The 23,404-nt window shown below is 39.5% G+C and overlaps 1 protein-coding gene across 1 annotated transcript in view; it reads left to right on the top strand.

The window, feature by feature from the left end:
- The window catches only part of UNC79 (unc-79 homolog, NALCN channel complex subunit), a 235,537-nt gene that overhangs the window by 157,377 nt on the left and 54,756 nt on the right, over positions 1-23,404 (top strand). Inside the window, exons 29-35 of the mRNA XM_041757925.1 lie at positions 27-189; positions 2,668-2,817; positions 3,399-4,583; positions 11,253-11,360; positions 14,940-15,056; positions 17,650-17,733; positions 21,257-21,359. Of these exons, the coding sequence (XP_041613859.1) occupies positions 27-189; positions 2,668-2,817; positions 3,399-4,583; positions 11,253-11,360; positions 14,940-15,056; positions 17,650-17,733; positions 21,257-21,359 (1,910 nt within the window). The remainder of the gene's footprint in view (positions 1-26; positions 190-2,667; positions 2,818-3,398; positions 4,584-11,252; positions 11,361-14,939; positions 15,057-17,649; positions 17,734-21,256; positions 21,360-23,404) is intronic.

The raw sequence follows: 23,404 nt of genomic DNA, 5'->3' as shown, positions 1-23,404 counted from the left end.
TTTTCTCCCTCCATTTTATTGAGCAGTATCCATATCGAGACTGTGATATCAGCAAGGTCCTGCTGCATCTGATTCACATCACAGTCAATACACTCAATGCACAGTATCATAGCTGCAAGCCACATGCCACGGCAGGACCTTTGTACAGTGACAACAGTAACATAAGCAGATACAGCGAAAAAGAAAAAGGTACTTTACATATCTCAATTCTTTCCCAAACTTAGCTTGTATATGTAATACATTTCTGGATAATGTTTTTCTTAGGAGATAGTGGAGCACCCGCAGATATCATTCTGAAATCAAAAAAATCACCTACTACTTCATTAATATTCCAACTTTCTCATGTATGTCGCTGTTTTAATTTTTTAAATGAGCATTCAAGAGAAATAGTTGATATGCTTCTGAAGCCCATTTCATGAGAAATGTTTTGTAAAAAAAAAAAAAAAAAAATTGCTGTTTGGTTAAGGAGCCTTTGTAAGCCTTGACCTATGTGTTGGAAGCATCTTGTTTTGGGCCGTGAAGTAAATCTTGGTACTTGGTGGAGCCATGATCTTGTCTCTAGTTTGCTTCTGAACTTTGTGCTCACAGATTTGAATGGAATTTAAATTTGCTGAAATGTTTCTTCCTATCCTCCTTGTTCAATAAGAAAATGGTTTAAGGCAACAATAATGAAATTTTTTTCTGCATAGGTTTAAATTATTTCTAGTATCAACACCTTTTATATTGATAGCTTTTCTGCAAAGGAGGCAGTCAAATGAAACTTTAGATAGAATAAAATCCCAACCAGGATTTTTTCGGGTGAGAACTGTCTTTAGTATAAGTCACAAGGTGTCTAGACTCTTGTAAAAGGTGGCATCATCTAATCTAATCCTGGGAGAAAGCCAAGCACCCCATGACCCTTTGTGGTGTTAGTAGATTCTGACTTGGTAGGACTGCTCTAGAAATAACCTCACTAGGATGGATCGAAGCTAGTGTTCATTTATTGCTAAAAGATCCAAGAATCTAGGTTGGCCACAGACAGAACTGTGAGAATGAAGTTCTTTAAGTTCTGGTGCAATTCAGAACTTTCCTGAAGAATATCTTGTCTACCAGCTTAGGTCCCAGTTTCTGGAAAATTGGATAGAGTGCATCAAAGTATAGCTGTCCTCAATCCAGGCTCAGTGTTTGGGCCAATCTCAGAAAAGCCTCTCTGAAGGGGAGGAGCCATCTCCAAGTCCTTCCATCTCTCATTTAGGACATTTGAGAATTATTTCAAAATCATGTAATGGAAGTCACACAACCATTTCCTTGAAAAACTGTATTTTTCAAAAGGGAATATATTTTTTAAAGGATATAAAGAAATAAAACAGATTATAATGTTGCATCTTCCCAGGAACATGGGAACTTGATAGGCTTTGTCATCTTTGCAGAAGTTCACCAGGAGTTTTGTATCATTTTGATCATTAACACTCATTTTTTTTATTTGACTAAAGAAGATTAGTATGATTACTTTATCATCTGCTGCTTCAAATTTTACTTAGTTGTAGAGTCTTGTGTTTGAGGACAGGATTAGTCCTTAAAATTTGGCTCTCTTCTTATACAACTCCCTGAATACTCAAGAAATCTTAGTCATAATCACACACACCTGAGCCTCATTTTATCATATAGATAGATATAAAACAGGCCAAATACTATGGCTTCAGTGATATTCATCTTGAATTCCATTTATTGTGGTATGAAGTGCATTTTTGTAGCTTTTTTAATTCTACTTTGTACCAAATTTTGGCCTTTCCAAAGGATGAAGGAAGAAATATTATTAAGTGAACTCTATGGGTTGCAACATAGCAACCCTTTCCTCATTAATGTATTTATGACTTTACCTTTGGTTTAAAAGTGGCCAAATAGAGATAAAAGAGTACACAGAAATAATCTTGCTAGGCACTCTGACAGATTTGTTTACAGAGCCTCAGTATCGTCAAAGAGTCTCTAGGATGCATAATAGTTACATGTGGCAAACTCCACAGAGAAGGGTCTGACTTTAATATGGGGGAATGTTATTTTTTGTTTTCTTTTTCCTTTGTTTACTTTTTCAGTCCATAATCATTTGTGGAGCTTTTGAAATGACCAGTGGCTTTTCTAAGCTTTTCTGTGTGTTGTGTGTTTCATTACCAAGTGTAGAGTACAGTATTTTGCATTCACAAAGTATAAGGTGCATGTACTGTTAGGCTGTGTCTATGCCAGTTCTCACATCCCAGGAAGGCTTATATATTTTTGGAAAGGGCAAGATCTACTCATTTTGTTCAATTTTCTTTTGCCAAATTAGTCTGAAATTCACTCAAAGCAGGCATGTTCAAGGAGTGTCAGAGATTCTCAAAATGTGTGTGTGTTATCTGATTTTAAGAGCAGTGGAAAAATTTCCCCATGAAGGCCCTCTTGGAATATTGACATGCCTCTCTTGAAAATGCTGCCAGTTGTCACATGGAAAACGAGAGGCGACCTTGTAACAGGTTGCTCAATCAACATTTGGATAATTTGACATCTGAATGAAATACCAATGGCCAGAACTTGAGCTGGTGTAGCGATCAGCCCAGACTTGTTCCCTCATGCTTTCATTGAAATGCTTGTGTAGACACAGCCTAAGAGAGAGTAACCTCCCAAGTGTAATTTTGACTTTCTCTCCCCAATTAGAAGAAGATAGTGTTTTTGATGAATCTGATATTCATGATACACCTACTGGACCCTGCAATAAAGAGTCTCAAACTTTTTTTGCAAGATTGAAAAGGATAGGCGGCAGCAAAATGGTGAAATATCAGCCGGTTGAGATGAATGTTCAGAGAAGTATGAATTTTTTCCTCTTAGTAGTTTTATGCAGAAATGTTGTACTCTACCGTTTGTTTGGGGTGAAATCTTAATTTTATTATGTTACTACACATTTTAATACCGTTGATTTTATATATATGTATGCACAAACAGTATATATATATCCACACTTATATATATACGTGACTTGACAGATACATCATTAACGTCATGATCGTCTTAGAGGGCCATTGCTTGATTTGATTTGTTGCAAAATGTTTGCTTCTCTTCCACACGAATTGAATACAGTTTCCCAGATCTGCCTCAGCCCAAAAGTGATCCCCTCTCCTGTGCACAAATGAATAGAGCTGAGGAATTATCCTGAAGTCTTATTTTGGAAATAAGATCTTAAACTGCCATTTCGGGTTCTCTCATTCCAGAGTTTTCTGGTTTTTGAAATTAGAATGAAACTACAAAAACTTGGCCAGAAAGTCAGTTTTACCTCCTGTTGGAGCTGGGATTGTGATTATGATTTATGCCAGTTGTATGCCCAAGTATGAGGGGAAAAGAGTGGTGGCATCTCCAAGTAAAATAGTACTAGCTCTTTCTGTTTTAATCAGGTGAAATAGAATTGGCCGAATATAGAGAAACGGGTGCATTACAAGACAGCATTCTACACTGTGTGAGAGAAGAAAGCATTCAGAAAAAAAAGCTGCGCTCTTTAAAACAAAAATCTCTTGATATAGGGAATGCAGACTCCCTCTTGTTTACATTAGATGAGCACCGGAGGAAGTCCTGCATAGACCGGTGCGACATAGATAAGCCTCCTGCCCATGCTGCTTATGTCATGCAAAGGCATGACCATGGTCGCCCCAGGCAGAATTCGGCTACGAGGCCTGACGACACTGAAGGCCCCGAGAACTCAGCAATGGAAAGCTTCCAAGAGACTCGCAGGCCTGTCATACCCGAAGTTAGGTTAAACTGCATGGAGACGTTTGAGGTCAAAGTAGATTCTCCTCTTAAGCCTGCTCCGAAAGAGGATTTAGACCTGATAGATTTGTCCTCTGACTCAACATCTGGACCTGAAAAGTGCTCGGTGCTGTCCACGTCTGACAGCGACTCTCTTGTGTTCGAGCCTCTTCCCCCTCTCCGCATTGTAGAGAGCGACGAGGAAGAGGAGACCATGGACCAGGGAAATGATGGTGCCTCCGGTCAAAACGCTGCCTCCTCCCCCTCGGCCCCCAGCCCCCACTCTGTCCTCAGCCTCAGCACAGCCCCGCTCGTGCAAGTAAGTGTGGAGGATTGTTCCAAAGACTTCTCTTCCAAGGACTCAGGAAATAACCAGTCAGCAGGTGCCACGGACTCTGAAGAACTTTCGAAGCCGGAGGAACCACAGGACCTTTCCTGTGGCAGCCCACTCACGCTCAAACAAAAGCGAGACCTCCTTCAGAAGTCCTATGCTCTCCCTGAGGTGTCCCTGGACGACAACCCCGAGCTCAGCATCGGGGAGGAGAAGCCCGGTGAACTGATGCCAAGTTCAGGGACGAAAACCGTCCTTCTCAAAGTCCCCGAGGATACCGAGAACCCAACAGAAAGTGAGAAGCCCGACACCAGTGCCGAGTCGGACACAGAGCAGAATCCTGAGAGGAAGGCAGAAGAGGAGGGAGCTGAGGAATCTGAGTTCAAGATCCAGATTGTTCCCAGGCAGAGGAAACAGAGGAAGATCGCTGTCAGTGCCATCCAGAGAGAGTACCTAGACATCTCCTTCAACATTCTAGACAAGCTGGGAGAGCAGAAAGATCCAGGTAAGCTCGTCTCTATTCTTCCTCCCAGCCCGACATGCAGGTTTGTGCATCTTTCTCATTCAGGTCTCAGCACTGGGTACGCATCAAACTCTCAATCTTATAATGTCAGACAGTGACATTATAATTGCTTTGGAGTCACTCTGAATCCTTCCTGCTTCCCAAAGCATGTTGGATTCAGATGTGATTCTACTGGCTCCATGAATGTTTCTGAATCGTTGTTTCTAAACTTTATCATCCATTCTTGACCATCCTTGGCACTAAGAGGCAGTGGTTAATTCATAGCAAGATATCTCAGATATCATCTCAGCCTTCCTCAAATTGCAAAAGTCATCAATTTGAACTCTTTTTGCCTTCTTTGTTTTCTCATGCTTTAGCAAGCTTTGATACGTAGTCCAAAGAAGGAACAAACATGAACAGTTAAAATAAAGCACAGAGTGCTTAGAATGGTTAAGAATGGAATATAATCATGTAGGGTCCACAGTGGATCACATACTCTAACCAAATGTCAGCAGTCTGGTGGACATTGTGTGTGTTCAGGAACTGAAAAACCCCACTTGCAACCTACCCCCTCATTCATGGGCACCACTTGATGGCGAGGTTGTTATGGCACGTGGATTTCCTGCCTCAGGGGTCATTTCTTGCCTCTCCTTGGAGGCACTGTTTTTAAGAAAGATAATTTGAAAAAAGCAGCAAGCTCATGGTGTACTTCATCCTAAAGCAGTCTTTTGCAGTATTACCAAAATTGCTGATTGCAACACTTCATGTCTCAGCTCTGATCTTTAAAAAAAAAAAGAATGTGACTCTTTAGAAAAAATGAAATTGGCCAGGAATGATCATTGTAGTAGATTCATAACTTGTGGACCGCTGAGAACTGTCAAAGATCTTGGAGATTTATAGTGAAAATCTATCCTTTTCTGTAAGAGGAGACGGACGCTCTGAGGAAGTAACGTGCCTGGGTCCCACGGATAGGGAGTAGCTGTACCAGGACTATTGTCCTGATTCTAGTCCTTCCTCTCCCACTGCTCCACACAAAAGCAACTCCTAAGACAAGGGATTCAGATCTTTGATTTGCCCCGGCATTCCCTGAGAGTTCCAGCTGTTCACTACCTCCCAGAGCAGAGCTGTGTACCTCAAAGGTGCTCTGTAAAAATCTGTTGAATGAACATTAGTATATTTGGAAAGGGTTATGCTCCAACCAGGCAGGTGGAAGAATAAGAGCCTGTAATAATAGAGTTTAAGAAGATTTCTAGGGAAACTGGGATACCTTCTTATTGTTTGGAGCCAGGAAAATTGCTACATATAGATGGAAAAAAGCATTGACCTACAGACTATAGAGGTCTATAGAGTGGATATTTAAGAAACCATGTAAGTCTATAGAGTGTGTGTGTATGATATATCGGTTGTAGTGTGTGAGTGTGTGTGTGTGTTGCCTCCTTTATCCATCCTATATCAGATTGTTTCCCAGGCTACCAGGGAGGAGATTGGTTTCATATTAATATGCCTGTTACCAGGACAAGAAGAAAACATCTAATAATTATGATAATATGTTTTTTAAATATGTATATGTGATACTGTCATAATAGTTTTATATCTGTGTAGTGTCTTACCTGCCACAGACACACTGATCTATCCTCCCTCCCTTACTGAGTGCTGGAAGGAGGCCTAGGCTCAGAGTAAGACACAGGCTTCCCTAGACCTTCTTGCCTCTGTCAGTTGCAGTAGAGGGAGGCCCAGATATCTACAGCTTCTAGTCCTTTCAAACTCAGAGCCTTGCCACTCACTGCTGATTGCCTTGAGCTACCAGGTCTGATTGCATCATGCACTTTCTCTCTGTTTGTATCAGACTCAGGTCACCTTTCTAATTTCCATAAGGTGCTACACATCTCCTGTTTTGAACTTTTGTCTTACCTTATGCTAGCTACTGAAACCCTTCCTCCATCCTTCATGAGCAAAGTCCCTATATGCTCTCTCATCTGACTACTCTCTTCACACCCTAGTCTAGAGGAAACCCGACTCTGCCCCCAAGGACACTGCTTCCCTCACTACCCCTGGGCTTGGGTGAGAGGTCGGCACCTTCCTTGCTTACAGCTGCCCCTTTCAGACCATTCCTACCTTGTCTCAAAAAAACCCAAAACAAACAAACAAACAAACAAAAAAACCCAACTCTGAACCTCATCTTACTGACACTTGATTTTTTTTTTTTTAAATCTGGTGACAATTTGACCCCTGTCTCTTTTTTTCACTCTTGTCTAAACTGTTTCTGCCTAAATTCTTATTGATTCCAATATTAGAGTAGATGACCCTTCTGATGCTCTGGCTTCTCAGTTCCTTGAATTCATCTTCTATAGTGATTTTGTTTTTATCCTGCTCCCTAGCTCAGCTGTTTGTTCCCATGTTCATAACACAGACCTTGTTTTTACCAACAATTGCAGCCTTTCTACAGTGTCATTCTCATGCCTCCTGTCCTCTGAGTTCCATTTCCTCTCTCTCTGGACAACCCTGTGTTGGTCCTATTTCATGTCCTTCCTCTACTTGATGTCTTCTGTCCTCCTCCTTACTCAGGTCAATCAGTATAGCTCTCCCTCCCTGAACCCTCTCTGGCCTTCACTTTTTCAGACTCTTACTGAAACACAATCCTTGTCATATCCATCTTTCCATCTACCCACACCCGTACCTATCCATGAGTGTGACTGGAGAAAAACACATAATATTGACTAGGTCTCATTTTAAGTTCATGGCCATAGATCTCAATGGGGCCTTAAAATACCTGTCAATCATATATTTCCCTGGGTAAAATCACATTTCCATTCTCCTAAGTGACTATTTCATGGTGAATTGTCTTTCCAAACTTACAGTAACTCTTCCTATTTGACATAATCAGAAGAACTTTCCACAGCTTCCTACCACCTCATTTGCCTGCCTTCCAGCATCTGTACTTGTACACCTGGCCTTTGTGGCAGGGTCTGGTTTTACTGCTTAAAGCCAGCCTTTCCACATGTGAACAAGATTCCATTTCTCTTACCTACTCAAGGATATTGGCCTAGAAATTCTCTTTTTTCTCCCACCACCCAAAACCTTAGTTTTTTATTCCTAAGATATTCTTTTTTTTCCCCCTAAGATATTCTTTTTATTTTTTTCCCCTAAGATATTCTTGACTAGGATATAGGAACATAATCTTTTTTCTTTCTTAAAAAAAGCGCCCTTGATCTGAGTTCTCCCAGTTATTATCTCATTTTGTTCCTCCCCTTTTAGCAAAACGTTTTAAAAAATTGCCTTTATAATCATTATCTCTAATTTTCTCTCATTCTATTCTTTCTAAAAAGAATTCATTCCTATGAAGCTTTCCTCCCTAGTGGCTCACCCAAATGTCACTTGTCGAGGTGACCAGTGACCTCCAGTGGTCAGTTCTTAGCTCTTACCTCCCACTTGGGTTGGCTTCTTGGACACCATAATTTCTCGGTTTTCTGCTTGTTCAGTGGTCACTACTTCTCAATCTCTTTTGCTGGTTCCTCCTTATCTCTCTAATGAGGGAGTGTCCTACAGTCTGAGTCCTCTGACTCCACTCACTCTTTGGGTGATCTCATCTACATTATGATTTTACATACTGTCTGAATGCTGAGTCAACTCACTCAGTTGCCTATTGCTGGAATAATACAGTGTAACAAGTAAGCATAAAATCTTAGCAACGTATAATAATAAGTATTTATTTAATTGGACACTGTGGATTGGCTAATCTAGGCTGAGCTGGGCCGGGTCGCCAGTTTCTTCCTGGAACCTTTGAAGCCTGGGAATACCTTCTCATGGTGATGGCAGAGACACAAGAGGGCAAGTCTAAATGCACAGGCACTTTTCAAGCCTTTGGTCATGTGATGCCTACAAACATTCCATCAGCCAAAACAAAGTCAAGAGGGAACCCAAAGTCAAGAGGGAAATATACCCTGCCTCTTATGAAGGAGGAACTTCTAAATCACATGGCAAAGGGCATGGATTCAGGGAGAAGTAAAGAATTGGAGCTGTATCTCTCAAGTTTTACATGGGATGTACTCATAATAAAAAATTATTGGTTATCTGAAATTAAATTTTAACTGGAGATCTTCTATTTTGTCTGGTCACCTTAATTTGCCTTCAAAATATATCCAGAATCTGGTCCCCTGCTTTCACTCTGCTCTGAGCCCCCACACCTCTCACTTGGGTTAGTGGCTATAGCCTCCTAACTGGTCCCCTGCCTTTTACCCTAATTGCCTTCATACCTTCCCAACACAGCAGTTAGAGTGATCCTTTAAAACGTGAGATTATACCATTCTTCTGATTAAAACTCCCCCCATTGGTTCTGCATTTCTTTAATAGTAAAAGCTCAGGTCCTTTATATTTCTGGAGTGCTATGTGCGGTCTCGATTCTCATTAGCTCTCTGACTTCATTTTGTACTGCTCTCACCACATTGCTTCTACCAGCTACAGTGGCCGCCTGCCATTTTCTGAGCGGTCCCCACATAATCCACCTAAGGGCCTTTACACTGGCTGCTCGTTCAGCCTGAAACTGTCTTCCCCACATGTCTACCTGGCTCTGTCTCTCACTTCTGTTGACCCTTTGATCAAACACCAGGTTCTTAATGAGGCCTGAACCACACCCCACCTTTCCACCCTTGTCTGGCATCTTGGAATCTCTTCTTCTCTGTTTCTTTTCTACAGAGAATTACTCTTATATGATTTTACTTTTATATATATATTATTGTCTGTCTCTCCCCTCTGAAATGAAAGTTCCCAAAGGCAAGGTTTCTTGCCTAGTTTGTTCAAGTGCCTAGAAGAGTTTGGCAGATGTTTGATGAATGAATGAATGGTTGTGGCATTTTCTACACATCACTATAAAAAAATGAGTGAAAATAATTTAAGCTAAGTATATAGGTCTACTCCAATGTTTGTTGTCTTAAACTGTATACAAATGAAAGTTTTTGTGAAATGATTTAGGATTGAACAAAAATTGTCTGGCTTGTGGAACCTTTGTATACAAGCAATTATTATCAGCTACCTTACAGTAATGACATTTCTTTAAAATTAAAGATACAGCAAAGATTTCAGTAAGCATAGCAAAACTCTAAAAGTCTCAATGATCTTTCAAAAAATTCTTGAAAATGAGCTTTAAGCTTTCTCATTCTACAATATTGGGGGGATTATTATGCCCTAGGAGCAGCATACGAAACAGAAGCAGATGAGGGTGAAGAGAGGTGGTTGTGCATGTTTTTATTTATTTAATTTTAATTTTTTATTTTTTTGGACTGTGTGTATTTTGAACTAGTGGTTTGGGGGGAATACCTTAGAGAAAAGTAATAGCCTAACCACTAATATCTTAGTGACTAAGGTAATTTAAAACAGGTCATTATTTTGCATTTACTCAAGAGGTTTCAGGAAACAGTTATACTTTTTTTTTCATCAAGAAATTATTAATCTGGCAACCATATTTATTTGTTCAGAAAGACCTTTCAAAACTGGATGTTCCAGCATCAGTGCATGAAAACTTTCCTCTCAGGCTCTCACCTAGGATCAGTTTTATTTCCCACCAAATTTAGTGTTCATCCAAGAGAATAGCATCAGCATACTTCAGTTATATGTATGTATGAATGTATGGTGACATGCTCTGTGACAAGAAAAAAATTGGTGATATGAAAAGAATGAGACAGAATAGTCTTGAAGCATGAGAACTTGAAGCCATTAGGGGCATCCTCAAATCATAGCATGGACCATTCGTGGAAGTCTGTAGGGTAACAGGCTGCTCATTCTGTTCAGTATATAGTGTTGCTTAAGATGGCAAGGAAGTTTGTAAAGAATTGAGGGGCTTTGCTATGATAAGCCATTAAACTCTTCAAAAGTAATAAAGGGTAATCTTTACCTAGAATAGCGTGCAACAGCTTGTTTCCCATTACTGATAGATTAGTAAGACAATAGTGTATGCGGAAAATATTTCCTCTTAGATACGTTTGTCAAATGGAAGGAGCCAGTGATATAGTCTGTTTCTTGCCTACCTAATAAAATAGAAAATCTATTTATACCAAGTTAGATACAGTCCCTGCTCTTATATTACTTATGGTTTAGCAAAGGTTCTACACAACTAAATAGACAATTACATTATAGTGTGTTAAGTTTGGGAAAGGTTAAGGACAGGGTGTTTTGGGATTACATAAGAGTATCACATGACCCATTTTGGGGTGTTTTTTGGGAGAAGAGGGTTCCTTGAAGACCTTTTGGAGGAGGAACTGTCTGTATAATTGAGATGTAATTAATGAGTAACAAATTACCAGAAAGAAGTGGAGTGGTGGAATGATGTTAGGTGGCATGAACTGTAAGCATCTCTAGGTAATAGATGAAAAGAAATTCAGTTCTGGAAGGGTGATGTGACCCGCTCAAGGATATGCACTGGGGGCACGATGAGCTTTAGCTTTGTAACTGTGCTTTTGTTAATCTCTGAGAGGCATATATACATATGGAAGCACCTCACCATGGAGTTTTGAAACATATATATATATATATATATATATTTCCATTAAAGTAATTAGTAGTACCAGAACACATAGAATGATTTGAATGGATAATTAGGCAAGAAGGAAAAGATGGAAAAGGTTCTTGAACTTGCTTTTAATCAATGTTCTGAGCTTTAAATAATATTTCTGTTTGTAGATCCCTCTACTAAAGGACTTTCAACTTTGGAAATGCCACGAGAATCCTCATCTGCCCCCACATTAGAAGCAGGTGTGCCAGAAACAAGCAGCCATTCCTCAATATCAAGTAAGATTTCCTTTGGTGATCATTTCACCTGTACATTGATTTTGGAACAATACTTGCTGCACCGTTTTCAATTTTCAGACTCCTGGTGTTGGTGTTTTTTCTTTATACACATTGTGTTAGCGTCCTAGGTGATGCTCTGCTATAAGATCTTAGAGATCCTGATGCAAGGGCTCAGTTTTGTCAACCTCTCACATGTTGAATATAAATCAGTACCATTACTGATTGGCCAAGAATCCTAATTTGTTAAGGGATAATCACTGAATCTCATAATTCAATAAAATAAGAATTGTACATGACTAGCTTAAGCATAAGGCATGGAACTAGTTTAGGGACAAGTGAAAAGCATTTTTCATGACAGAAGTTTACGTTGAACACCTTTGTTTAATTTGAATCACTTCCATCATTGACAGAATTTTATCTAGGTTATCATAAAATAAATGTAACAGATAGATCATGATCCCAGAGACATGATTGAATCTTAGCCCTTCTGGATCTGAAAATAAAAATGACATGAAATTCTACAGGAGGGAGGGAACTATTTTGAAACTGCCTGCTGTAGTTGGGTCCTAGATTTTGTCCTTGAGGAGTGTGAGTTCCATTGAGGTGAAGGTAAGGGTGTCCACCTGGCTCAATGGAGCCCATTGAGAGACTGTAGCATAGGAGGTTCTCAGCAGGAGTCAGAGATACAGGGCTCCTGCAAGCCCTTGTCACATGCTGGTCTACCCTGTGCTCCATTTGGACATTGCATGAGGAGCTAGTTAATTTGTATTTGACCGTCTTTTGAAATGAAGATGATCCTAAAAACCATATAAAAGAGCTTAACTTAAATGCTGGACTGGTAGTATGGAAAAACATCGTCATCTTCATGATTCATTCATTCATGCATTCATTCATTCAGCAACTATTTATTGTCTGCTGGGTGCTTGCTGCTGGGGATTAAAAGTGAATAAATAAGAGATACCCCTTGTTCAAGGAGTTCATAGTCATAATAGTAATAATATAGCTTCCATTTATTTGACACTTACCATGTGCTGGGCACTGTGTCAAATGGTTATACACATGGTTATCTTAGTCTTAGATATCAGCCCTGCATGGCAAATATTATTGACCCCATTTTATAGACTAGGAAACAAAGGTCAGAGAGGCTAGATGACTTGCCTAAAGTCAGATAGCTACTGAGTGTTACACAGGGATTGATGGCAGTTCTGTTTGATTTGCAAGTCCATGCTCTCTTTTGGTTTCACACACTGCCCTGGAATAACTCAAAATCACTTATAATAGAGATTATAGAAATTCTAAGAAAATATTTTTAAGTGACTGTTACTTGCCCTTTTGGTAGCAAAGAAGGACAGGTAGTTCTGAATTTAATTATTCTTTTATCATTAAAATCTGTTTAATAATATGATAGAACACCTATTTTTAAGCCTGAATACTAGAATCATGAAAATACATTTTCTTCTCCTAATTTACATGAATCTCTCCCCCGCCCCCCACACACAAGAGGAAGGTAGTGAATTCTTTTTTTTTTTTTTTAAGATTTATTTATTTATTCCTGAGAGACACACACACAGAGAGAGAGAGAGAGAGAGAGAGAGAGAGGCAGAGACATAGGTGGAGGGAGAAGCAGGCTCCCCACAGGGAGCCTGATCTAGGACTCAATCCTGGATCCCAGGATCACGCCCTGAGCCGAAGGCAGAGGCTCAACCACTGAGCCACCCAGGCATCCCACGATAGTGAATTCTAATTAGAATTCCAAGTTGGATATAATTTGAGATAGGATGACTAAGTCAGCTCAACTTCAGTGCTAGTTAAATGTGTCATGAAATAAGTGTATCCCATGTCTCACGATCCTAGAGTCATGACTGTCTCTAGCTTTTCTGTAGTCGGCAGAATTCATCATTAGATTTCCACCTTCTTCCTCTTCTCCATTAAAAGCATGTATTGGATGGCTATTGGTGGTGTGTTCTTGGAGGCGTCATGCCAGGCACCTCACACACTGAGCTAAACACCAAGGGTTTTTACTCTCAGGGAATTCTGCTGTCTTTACACACAACTGAGAATCAGAGAAATCATGAAATCACCAGAGGTTTTAAATCCTCCTTTGAGCATGCCCATTTTTAAATTGGTTGAGTCTTCTAAAAAATTTCAGCTTTTGCATTTTACCTGAAGTTCCACATTTCAAATGAGTCATAATATTGTAAATTTTACCAATCAACAAGATTCAGAGATTTTCTGTGTTGGTTTACATAGTCATTTTTGTGGATTTAGTTGATGTGGACTCCAAGACACAAGAATTCCCATCACACTCCCCTCTTTGGATCAGTTTACTAGCTGATCATTTTGTAGCTAACCATGCCGTGACTACCATGAATCAAACAGCATGCTAATTACATTAAAAATGTTATAATTGATTTCACATCTCACCAAGTTGTGGTCTTGGTACGGTGATTGTGAAACCTATGTATAACATTTAAGGCTTTCCAGGAGCCATACAGTCATCCCAGTTTCTACCATCCCCTGATAGGGCATGTACGTAAGAAGTTGAAATTATCCTCCTAAAAGAAAGAGAATAACCATAACCACATGCTCTCTAATGTCCAGGAATATGGGATCATGTAGAAATGGCACAGCAGCGAATTCTTTGCTTTTCTTAGTGGGCTGGTAGCAGGCACTAATGGGACCACTGGTAGAGGAATAGGAGGATAGGAGGCAGGTTGCTTTTTTACTCAACAGTCTACTGGCAGAAGTGATTTTTTAAAATTCTGGTTTCTGGTTTGGAAATGCTCATAACTTGACATTTCATTGGTGGGATATTTGTCAATGCTTAATTGCAGGATGAAAATGTTACCACTACTCTCTAAAACAAAGATTTGTACTAGAACACACTTGATGGACTGTGATTCGATTCACATCTTCCCAAACAGTAGGCAGAGGCTCATACGGAAATTGAAAGTGGTATTGACTTTGGAGTCAGCATGTTTTGATTCTGTGGCTACTTCATTTGCTAGTTGGTTCCCAAGTAAAAGAATATCATTTGCTTCAGTTTCTCTCTCAAAAAATTGGGGTTGATATGTCATTTTACTCCAAAATATATATGTACACACACACACCACACACACACACACACACACACACAGACACGGGGACATTTTGGTGGGGATATAATGGAGCCTGAAACCATGGATTCACAAGCACCATTAAAAACAATTAAGCTAAAAAAAAAAAACAATTAAGCTATAAATTCAAAATAGTATTATCTGCCTTAAATTCTTTTTGGAACAACATAAAATATATCAATAAAAAGTAAATGAAAGTAATCATACTGTTGTAACTGGAGCAGATATTGACAGGATACAGATAAATACTCATAGGCACTGTTTCATTCTTTAGTAAAGGAAGAAAGGCACCCAGAACAGCAGTGTGCCTTAGTTTTTCCTTTGGATGGGAGCATACAATTTATCAAACAACTACAAATAGCCAATGAAGGTTCAGTTAAGATTCTATATGGATTTGTAGAGCCTTTGTGTGCATTGGAAATTTATTCCCCCTAGTAATCATGTCCTAATTTCCTCCATATAGCTCAGTATAGGCAGATGAAAAGGGGATCCCTGGGAGCTCTGACAATGAGCCAGTTAATGAAGCGACAGCTGGAACATCAGTCTAGCGCCCCCCATAACATCAGCAGCTGGGACACTGGTGGGTCAAGCTTTTTCTCTTGTTTTACCTCTCACATTAGCTACTGCCACTTTCTTTGTGTCCTCCCTGCTCTTGTGTGAAGGATTAGATTTTCTCTTATGTTCTTTGGTTCAAGTAATTAAAAAACAAAAAACGAAAAACCTTAAGGTAATGAGTAAGTCTACATAAACTTTCCAAGTGTTCTAGAGCCACCCGTTGGTCCATTTAGGCTGGTGCAACTCTTTTTCCTCTAAGACCCAGATCCTAGATACTTGGTCATCTATCTGGGGGACGAGTGATGTGAATGCATAAAGGAGTGACTGGAACTATGATTTCACAATGCAAATTACAAAAACAAAATTGCTGGATTTATCAATATTCTCTGTTTTGTGATGTACCCCAAAATAAGGGCCTCATAATAGTATATACTTATAATAACAAATGTAGCTTATCGACACCATAGTCTACTGGTAGGTTTGGGAATATGAGTTGTGTGTTTTAGTTGGCAGGGTCACCAGGTTGCAGTCGCACACCCTCATGCTCATATGGTGGAACTGCATCTAACCTCAATTTTAAAGTAAGACTTGATTGCCATGACATGTCTATTTTAAACATCACTGTGCATCTTCCGAACTTTGTTACCACGTGCTGCACATGTACTACTTTTCAAGCCAGTAGTACTGCCACAGTCTTGCTCTTTTGAGTGCCTGCCATTTGTGGGTTTTCTTTTTTTCTTTTTTAATTAAATGGGTCATTTGAGTTACAAGATTATAGATGTAGAAGCACTTTGCAACATGCATGCACTATGCAAATATCACGGTTTGTTCCTGTGATATGCTCTGGGGGCCAACACTTGTTTGTATCAGACTAGTTTAATCTCTTGGTTAGTACACTCTGACTGTTGTTATGAGATTATTATTTTAATTTTAATATCTTTCAATATGACCAGGAATTATAATATCCACAAAACCAAAATATTGACATATTTTTCTAAAACCATAATATTTACCCACCTTTTATCTTATCTCCCCCACCCCAACCGCCCAATTGTTCTTCCAAAAAAGGAGAGCTAGATAATTAAGTCCCACACAGCATACCCAATCCTGCATTTGGCAGATAGTTTCAACTCTCTGGCCTTTATAAGGGTTCTTAACATTTTGAAGGTTTCGTGTTTTATCTTTCTTTGGTGATAAGGGGTAGTGAATCGTGTTATGGCTGAAAGCCAACAGCAAGAGAGTCAAGGAGAAAGACAGGATAACCCACCTCAATAGCCTACTGGCTCTGGATGGAGTCTTTCCGTCCACACCAAAGAGGACTGACTCTATTTCTCTCTTTACTGATGAAGCTATGTGAGGAAGTGAGAATAGGAGCCTTTGGTTAGTTCTCTGGTAATTAAATGCCTCCCTTTTGTCAGGTTGACCTGGGACTCCGAAGATTATTTTACCATGTTTCTGTTTTCTGTGGCAAGTAGTTCAGTTGAAGCCAACCATTTCAGATTCAGATTACCACTGCAACCTAGTTTGATTGACAGTAGATTTATAAGAAGGCAAATAGATCTCAATTTCCAATCCAAATCTTAATCTAAAAACAGAATCTACATGATGCCAAATAACCCATTTAACTGAATTTTTCACATTCAACCAAACTTCAGTCTCGCTCATGTCACCCTGGTTTCTCACTTAATACTTGCCATTTACATGCTGTCTGAATTTCTTTCACCCATTTTCCTGGGCTTGTTTTCCATTCACCAAGTTGGTTCTCTAGTTACCAAGCCCTACTAGAGCTTCATCTCAATAGTCTTGTTTTCATTAGTGCCACAAAAAGTTTTCCCTAGATCTAAGACCACAGGAGGGTTGATGTAGGCATAGGTCAGTGTTAGGTGGCATGCCACTTTATACCACATATATCGATTCAGTGACTCACTGGTCTCCAAAGGGACAAAACTAATCATGTAGACACCGCAAGAAGCAGTCTAAAACATGAGTTAGGATTGAGTCACCTCAGCATGCACCTGCTTGCTCGCTGAATACCTGCCTCTTCTCCATCCTTATACATCTAATGGCTGCTTCTTAGTCTCATCTTTCATAGGAAACAAATGTTCCAGAAGCCCTACTCCTCTGTGTCTTCCCCTGTCCCTCATCCCTGTTCCTCAGCCCTCAGTGAGATACCTGCCATTTCCTTGCTACCAGTTCCACATGTTTTCTGTATGACCTTTCTGGCCATTGCCCCAAAGATTGCTTATGTATTTACTGATTTGCATAAAACATTTATATCATGGCTTTAACATTAACCTTTCAGTTTTTTCATTTCATATCAAGAGATAATGGTATTTGAGTTTTTTCAGTGGGGAGAATACAGACTTTTTTTTTTCTTTTTTGGATCGTTTTAGATGCTCTCCTGCTTTTAATTGCATTTCATATACCTGAATGGCAGGTTTTTAGTGAAACCCCAGACAACCCTACCCTAAAATCTAAGTTGTTCCCTACATATATTAATAATCAATAATAACAGTGACCCCAAAAATGGCCCCAAGAGATTATTGGTTAAATTCTTTGTATTGTGAATTGTGCTAAATTGACTGCATTGAAGACTGAAATGCTCTATTTATCCACAGAACAGATACAGCCTGGGAAACGCCAGTGCAATGTGCCAATGTGCCTAAACCCTGACCTGGAGGGACAGCCATTGAGAATGAGAGGTTAGTTGAGTTGTGAGTCTCAGTCTGTGCAAGCTGAAAGACACTGTATTTGTCGATCACCCAGTCCCCCGGTAGGTACTGAAATCTCTTCTTCAGCAGCTTCATGAAGTGAATCCAACTTCTGCTCAAACACTCCCAGGGACTGGGAATGCATGACATCTCATTTTTGAACGTTATTGACAGAAAGTTCTTCTTTACAGTGACTTTCTAACTATTGGGGCGACATAAAATGAGTCTAGTCTCTCACACAATTTTTTAGACATTTGAAAATAGCCACACATTACTTATTCTTTCAATCTTCTTTAGACCACATGTCCCTAGGTCCTTTGGTATTCCTCTTATTACAGATCAGCCATCCATATTATTGGGTATCTTCTCTCAACATGGTCCAGCTTAATTGTGTTCATCCTAGAATGTTGAGATCATAGTTGAGTAACTTCTTTGAAATCCGAAAACTGAAATTGCAGAAAATATACACGTGGCATTATGGTGCTGATAGGAGTAAGCTGAGAATAAATCTGTGCCAAGATCATCAGAATATGTATTTTCAAAATTCATCTCATGGCTAGTTAATAATTCTATTCTTTTTTAATTCAGAAAGCAGGTTAATTTATCATTTGTAAATAACAAAAAAAGAAAAGAAAAGAAAAGAAAAAAGCCATAAAACAAAAAATGAACTATGACTGCATCTCTTAGCTACTTCCCTAAATCAAGCCGACCTATTATTTAGGACCATATTCCTCTTCTTATTTTCCTTAGGAATGAGGATATCTTTATCTTCAGCTTTTGCTGACATATATTGGGCAATGAGTAGCAGTTTAACTCCTGTATCTGATAGACTCTTCTCACTTCTGGGCCTAGGAAAAGCTTTTATGTACAAAGTCAGGGTGGTCAAACAACTTTGGTGCTTATCCACGATCCAGTGACTAAGTTTGTAGCAGCAAAAATGGAATAAAGGTAATGGGAACAAAAACAATCTTTTTCCCAATAAACTGAAGAAGTCCACTGATGCAGCTGAGGGACTGATGGGTGCTTGCATGCCTTGAACAGACCAGCACCTTTACAATGCCTCCTATCTCTGAAATTCCCAAAGCAGCTTCAATCAAAATCTCCAGCTTTAGAGTTGGACTTTGGAAGAGGTCTCCTCTTTATTCAAGTTCCTAAGAACCTTCCATTTCTTTTTGTTTTTGTTTTTTTAAAGATCTTATTAATTTACTTAAGCACAAGTGAGAGAGAGAACACAGAGGGAGAGGGAGAAGCAGACTCCCCACTGAGCAGGAAGCCCAACTTGGGGCTTGATCCCAGAACCCTGAGGTTACATACAACCCAAGCCAAAGGCAGATGCTTAACCAATTGAGCCCCCAGAACCTTCCATTTCTGTTCCTAGTTCCATACAGAGTACACTTTGGGTAGTGGTGCCATTAGAAGTGTTGCCCACAACTGTGGGACAATGGGACTGCCTTTAATCTTGCAGACTTAGTTATAATTCAGCATAACAAAAGGTAGCTGAGGTCCATGGCTTCCTTTGCATTTTCCACCTTCTTCTTCTACCTTACTCTGCTCTCAAATTATTAGCAATTTTCAGAAATCCAATGATTTAGCTAATGTTGCTATATGGGCAGCACCCAATAACTTTTATAGATGACCGCTATTAATATTGGATGACACATTTTGGGTTGTCACTTGAATAAACAGCTTCATAGTGCTATTATTGTCAAAAATACCTGTTTCTTGGCATTTGTATTGAGTAATTATTGGCTTGAAACCACCCAAATGACTTTGTTTCCATCCCTTTTCTTGACTTGAATTGTGAATTCTATTTAATAGTAATTGGTCATAGTCTTCTGAGAGACAACTCAGAGAGTTTTTTTTTTCTTTTAATTTCTTATTTCTAGGAAGACTGTAAACATATCACCATCTTATGGGCTGAATTTTTCTATCTTTAGTGTAGGCATTTTGGCATCTAATAGACATGGTCTGTCAATGTTTGAGAAACATAGAATATTAGATTTAAACTTTCTATGTTTTGGTTTCTTGAAGCAACTTCATGCTGTTTACCTTAGTGTTTAATAATCAGTCGTCTCCCTTTATCTTGGCTTAGTTCTTGGCTTTTCTATTATTAATTAATTCATAGTTATGCTTGTAATAAATACTGTTGGTTCCACTCAAAGCACCATCTTGACGAAACAATTGGAGATTCTTGTTAGTGATGCGCTGGGGTACAGGTAGAAGAGAGTGTTAGAAATAGCTGATAAATATTGTAGTAAAATTTAGATACCAATTTGGGATCTTTGGAAGTGACATAAAGATATTTTTAGATATTTTCCTTTGCTGTTGGAGTCTGCAGGTCTCCTGTTTCTCATAAAACACTTTGTAGACTTTGATCAGGCAAGGGAGTGTACAGTCTGGCAGCATCTTGATACCTTAAAGGCTTCAATACCATTTTTTTTTCCTCCCTCACACTGAAACAGATTGCCTACTTTGCTAGGTTCCTAAAATTTTTGTTACTTCTTTTAAAAGCCAGTTCTCCAAATCATTATCTTTCTCCTATTTAAGAACAGATCATACAAATTTGTTTTGTTTTTCAGCACTAAAATTACCAGTTCCTTGATGAGAAACAGACTCTTTAATGACCATTGAGTTTTTCTACCTTCTTTCCCGTTTGGAAAACTCTGAGTCCCAGTTACTGCTCTGTAGAACATGGTATTATCCTGGATTGTCCCTCTGGGACTTTTCTTGGAGTGTCGCATGTCTACCATTCCTGGAGAATCTATCTGGCACTGGTGATTTTCTTAATAGAGAACAGTCAGATTTACTCATCGCTAGAGCATATGCCAAGGTTCCTGCCTTTGATGTCTCTGAAGGCATCAAAACCCCAAGTTTTAAACTTTGTGATTTTGATTGGCTAAAAGTCCCTGGATGGTTCCTTCAAAACACTTAATCTTTTATTCATAAATATTTTCAGTTTGAAAAAATGAAGGCTTTTGCTTTGGGGCTTATGATATTTCTAAAGTAAAAAGTTGTTCTGATATTTCTTAGCTCAAATCCTTCCCCTTGCTTAAGTGTTTGAGTTCTGGGACCTTATTCTTCTCAAATTAGCAGCATTTTCGGGTTGATATGCATTTGTGATTTTAGAAACATAGATAGTAGGGGCAGCTTCTATGTATACCTAGCAAATTCAAGTTGTGAACTTATTTAAGGGTGCTCTTGAATAGATTCCCCCCCCTTTCCACTTTTTTGTTTGTCTCCTGTTGGCACTGAACCCTTTTTGATTTTTTTCAAAGTCAAGAAGCAAAGGGAGTGAGAGGTAAGAGTCTAGCTCTTAAAATCACACAAACAGAAACAAATAGCCATCTTTCTTGAATTCATTTTACCTTTGAGGGTTTTTCACAAGGCAGTTTATTTGATCATAACACATCCCATGAGTGTGATCTTGGGAGGATTTGTAAGAGGAGGATGGGCCTTTGCCTGGCCCCCAGGAAGAGACCTGTACTCACGCGATGTCTCCTTGCTGCTTATCCAGGCGCCACGAAATCCAGCCTGCTGTCAGCACCCAGCATTGTCAGTATGTTTGTGCCAGCACCCGAGGAATTCACAGATGAGCAGCCGATGGTGATGACAGACAAGTAAGCTCACACTCTTCACCAGATTTATAGAATTTGAGTTTGTGCACCACGCTTGTAAGAAAGTATCAGAGGAGGTGTGTTATGCTTTAAGTCATAACTTGTTCGTCAAGTGGCTGTCTCCCTGAGCCTTGGTGTGCATTTGTTACTTTAGAAACATGGTATCATTGTACACTCAGGTTCTATTTATACCAAAGCATGCTCCCTTTTCAGTTTGGACAAATGCAAATCCTATCTACTTACTACTGATTATTAGAAGCTTCAGATTGGTAGGATGAGACTAAGTTTGAGTTTTGATTCTTATTCCCATCCTGCCAGCAGAATCCTTTCTCTGCACCTCAAACCGGTTATAGCACCTCGCAGTTTGGCAGCCTTTGGTATCCCCAGATTTCATACAGGATAAGGTCCAAATGCCTTTGCTTATGATAAAAGGCCCTCTAGATTTGTGGAGGTATGGCCTCTTCACCAGGAGCTCTTGCCCCAGCCCCCTCACCTTCTCCAGAGTATGCCTGAGGTGTTCTCTGCTTCATAGGTACCCTTCTCTCTGACCTTCCTCTGCCTGGTGATCTCCTTTTCATGCTTCAGGACCCAGCTTAAAGCACACAGCAGAATTAGTCATATATCCTCCTAGTTTCCATAGTAGTTACTATACCATTCTGTTCTACCGCTTACCATGCATTTTAATTGTTTCATTGTTCATAAATACAGGTTCTTAAACAGATTGTGAGTTCTATAGGGACTGGGACCCTTTCTTCTGACTTTTACACTCTAAGCTCCCTATACATTGCCTGGCACACAAACGCTTGTTTTTTTTTTGTTTTTTTTTGTTTTTTTTTTTTTTTTCAAACGCTTGTTTAGTGAGTATGGTAAAGAATAAGACTTGGAGGATTTCAAGTTTGGAGAGATCCCTTTGGGCTGGGGAGACTTCCTGGTATCCCAAGCGCTGGGTAGGCTTGTGATAAAGGGAGAAGAGTATGAGTTGCAAAGGGCTGGTGCCACAGTCATTTCTAAAGAAGTGGCTTGCCCACCTTGGAGGGCAACCTTGGAAAGTCCACACAGGGAGCACCTAGCTGTGTGGGGGAGGCTCTTCTTGTCTCCTCCTTGAGTACAACCTCCCCATTTTGTGTTCTCCTCCAAGTCCCAATCTTTGTGTGTGTCCCATTCCCCCCCTTTTTTTGTTATAGATGTGAATCCTACATTTTTTAAAAGGCCAATTTGTCAGGGATTCCATATATAGAGTTTGTATTTAGGAAGTTTCCAGACGGAAAGTTCTCAATAGTGATCTTCGCTCCAGTCCATTCACTATTCCCAGTAGACTTTCCCTTCACTTTATAAAGTTGTCTGAAGGGCTGTAGCTTTGGCTGAGATGAATTAAATTGAACCTTTACTTGAAAAAAAAATAAATTGAACCTATATTTGATAATGTAAAGAGCAGTGTTGGAAGTTAGGTTCGGGTGCCATTGTGTTTTTACATATTACACTCAGTAGGCATGGCGAGTACATAAGACTGATCCAAGTGAGTGGTAGAGAAGAGACTGTGATCCAGACTCCCCAGGCTTTCTTGTTCTCTTGGCTTAACTACCCCATCTCTCACCCACAAATAGGACATTTTTCAATCTAAGAGCGTAGGAAGGTTTCCATTTGTGTCCAGACATTTTTCATGTTTAATTTCAACAAATGAAAAAAATATCTGTTACTGACTATCCCTAGCAATAATTTTACAAGCATAAAATCCCTCAGTCAGAAGCTTCAAACTGGTAGTTCAACTGGCGCTTGCTGTAAAAGGGAACAATAATTCATGTACATATAGGCAAGACACTTGTGAATTGAATGTTTTCAGTGACTTAAAGAACCTTCCTGATTTCTGTCATGTGTGCTGTTTCTGTGTTTAGGGTAAGGGTGGCATTGGAGTCAACTATTTATTGTGAAAGTGGGACCACTGACCTCTTTGGGGACTTTTTCAAGACTCACAAAAAATAGCTGTATATACTTTGTTATATCTTGAAACCATTGCTGGCTTTCGTGTACATCATTCCTCTGTTTTCTTT

The sequence above is a fragment of the Vulpes lagopus genome, chromosome 6, assembly GCF_018345385.1.
Source record: "Vulpes lagopus strain Blue_001 chromosome 6, ASM1834538v1, whole genome shotgun sequence".
In the NCBI taxonomy this organism is placed as follows: Eukaryota; Metazoa; Chordata; class Mammalia; order Carnivora; family Canidae; genus Vulpes; species Vulpes lagopus.
This window is presented reverse-complemented; position numbering and strand designations above follow the sequence as displayed.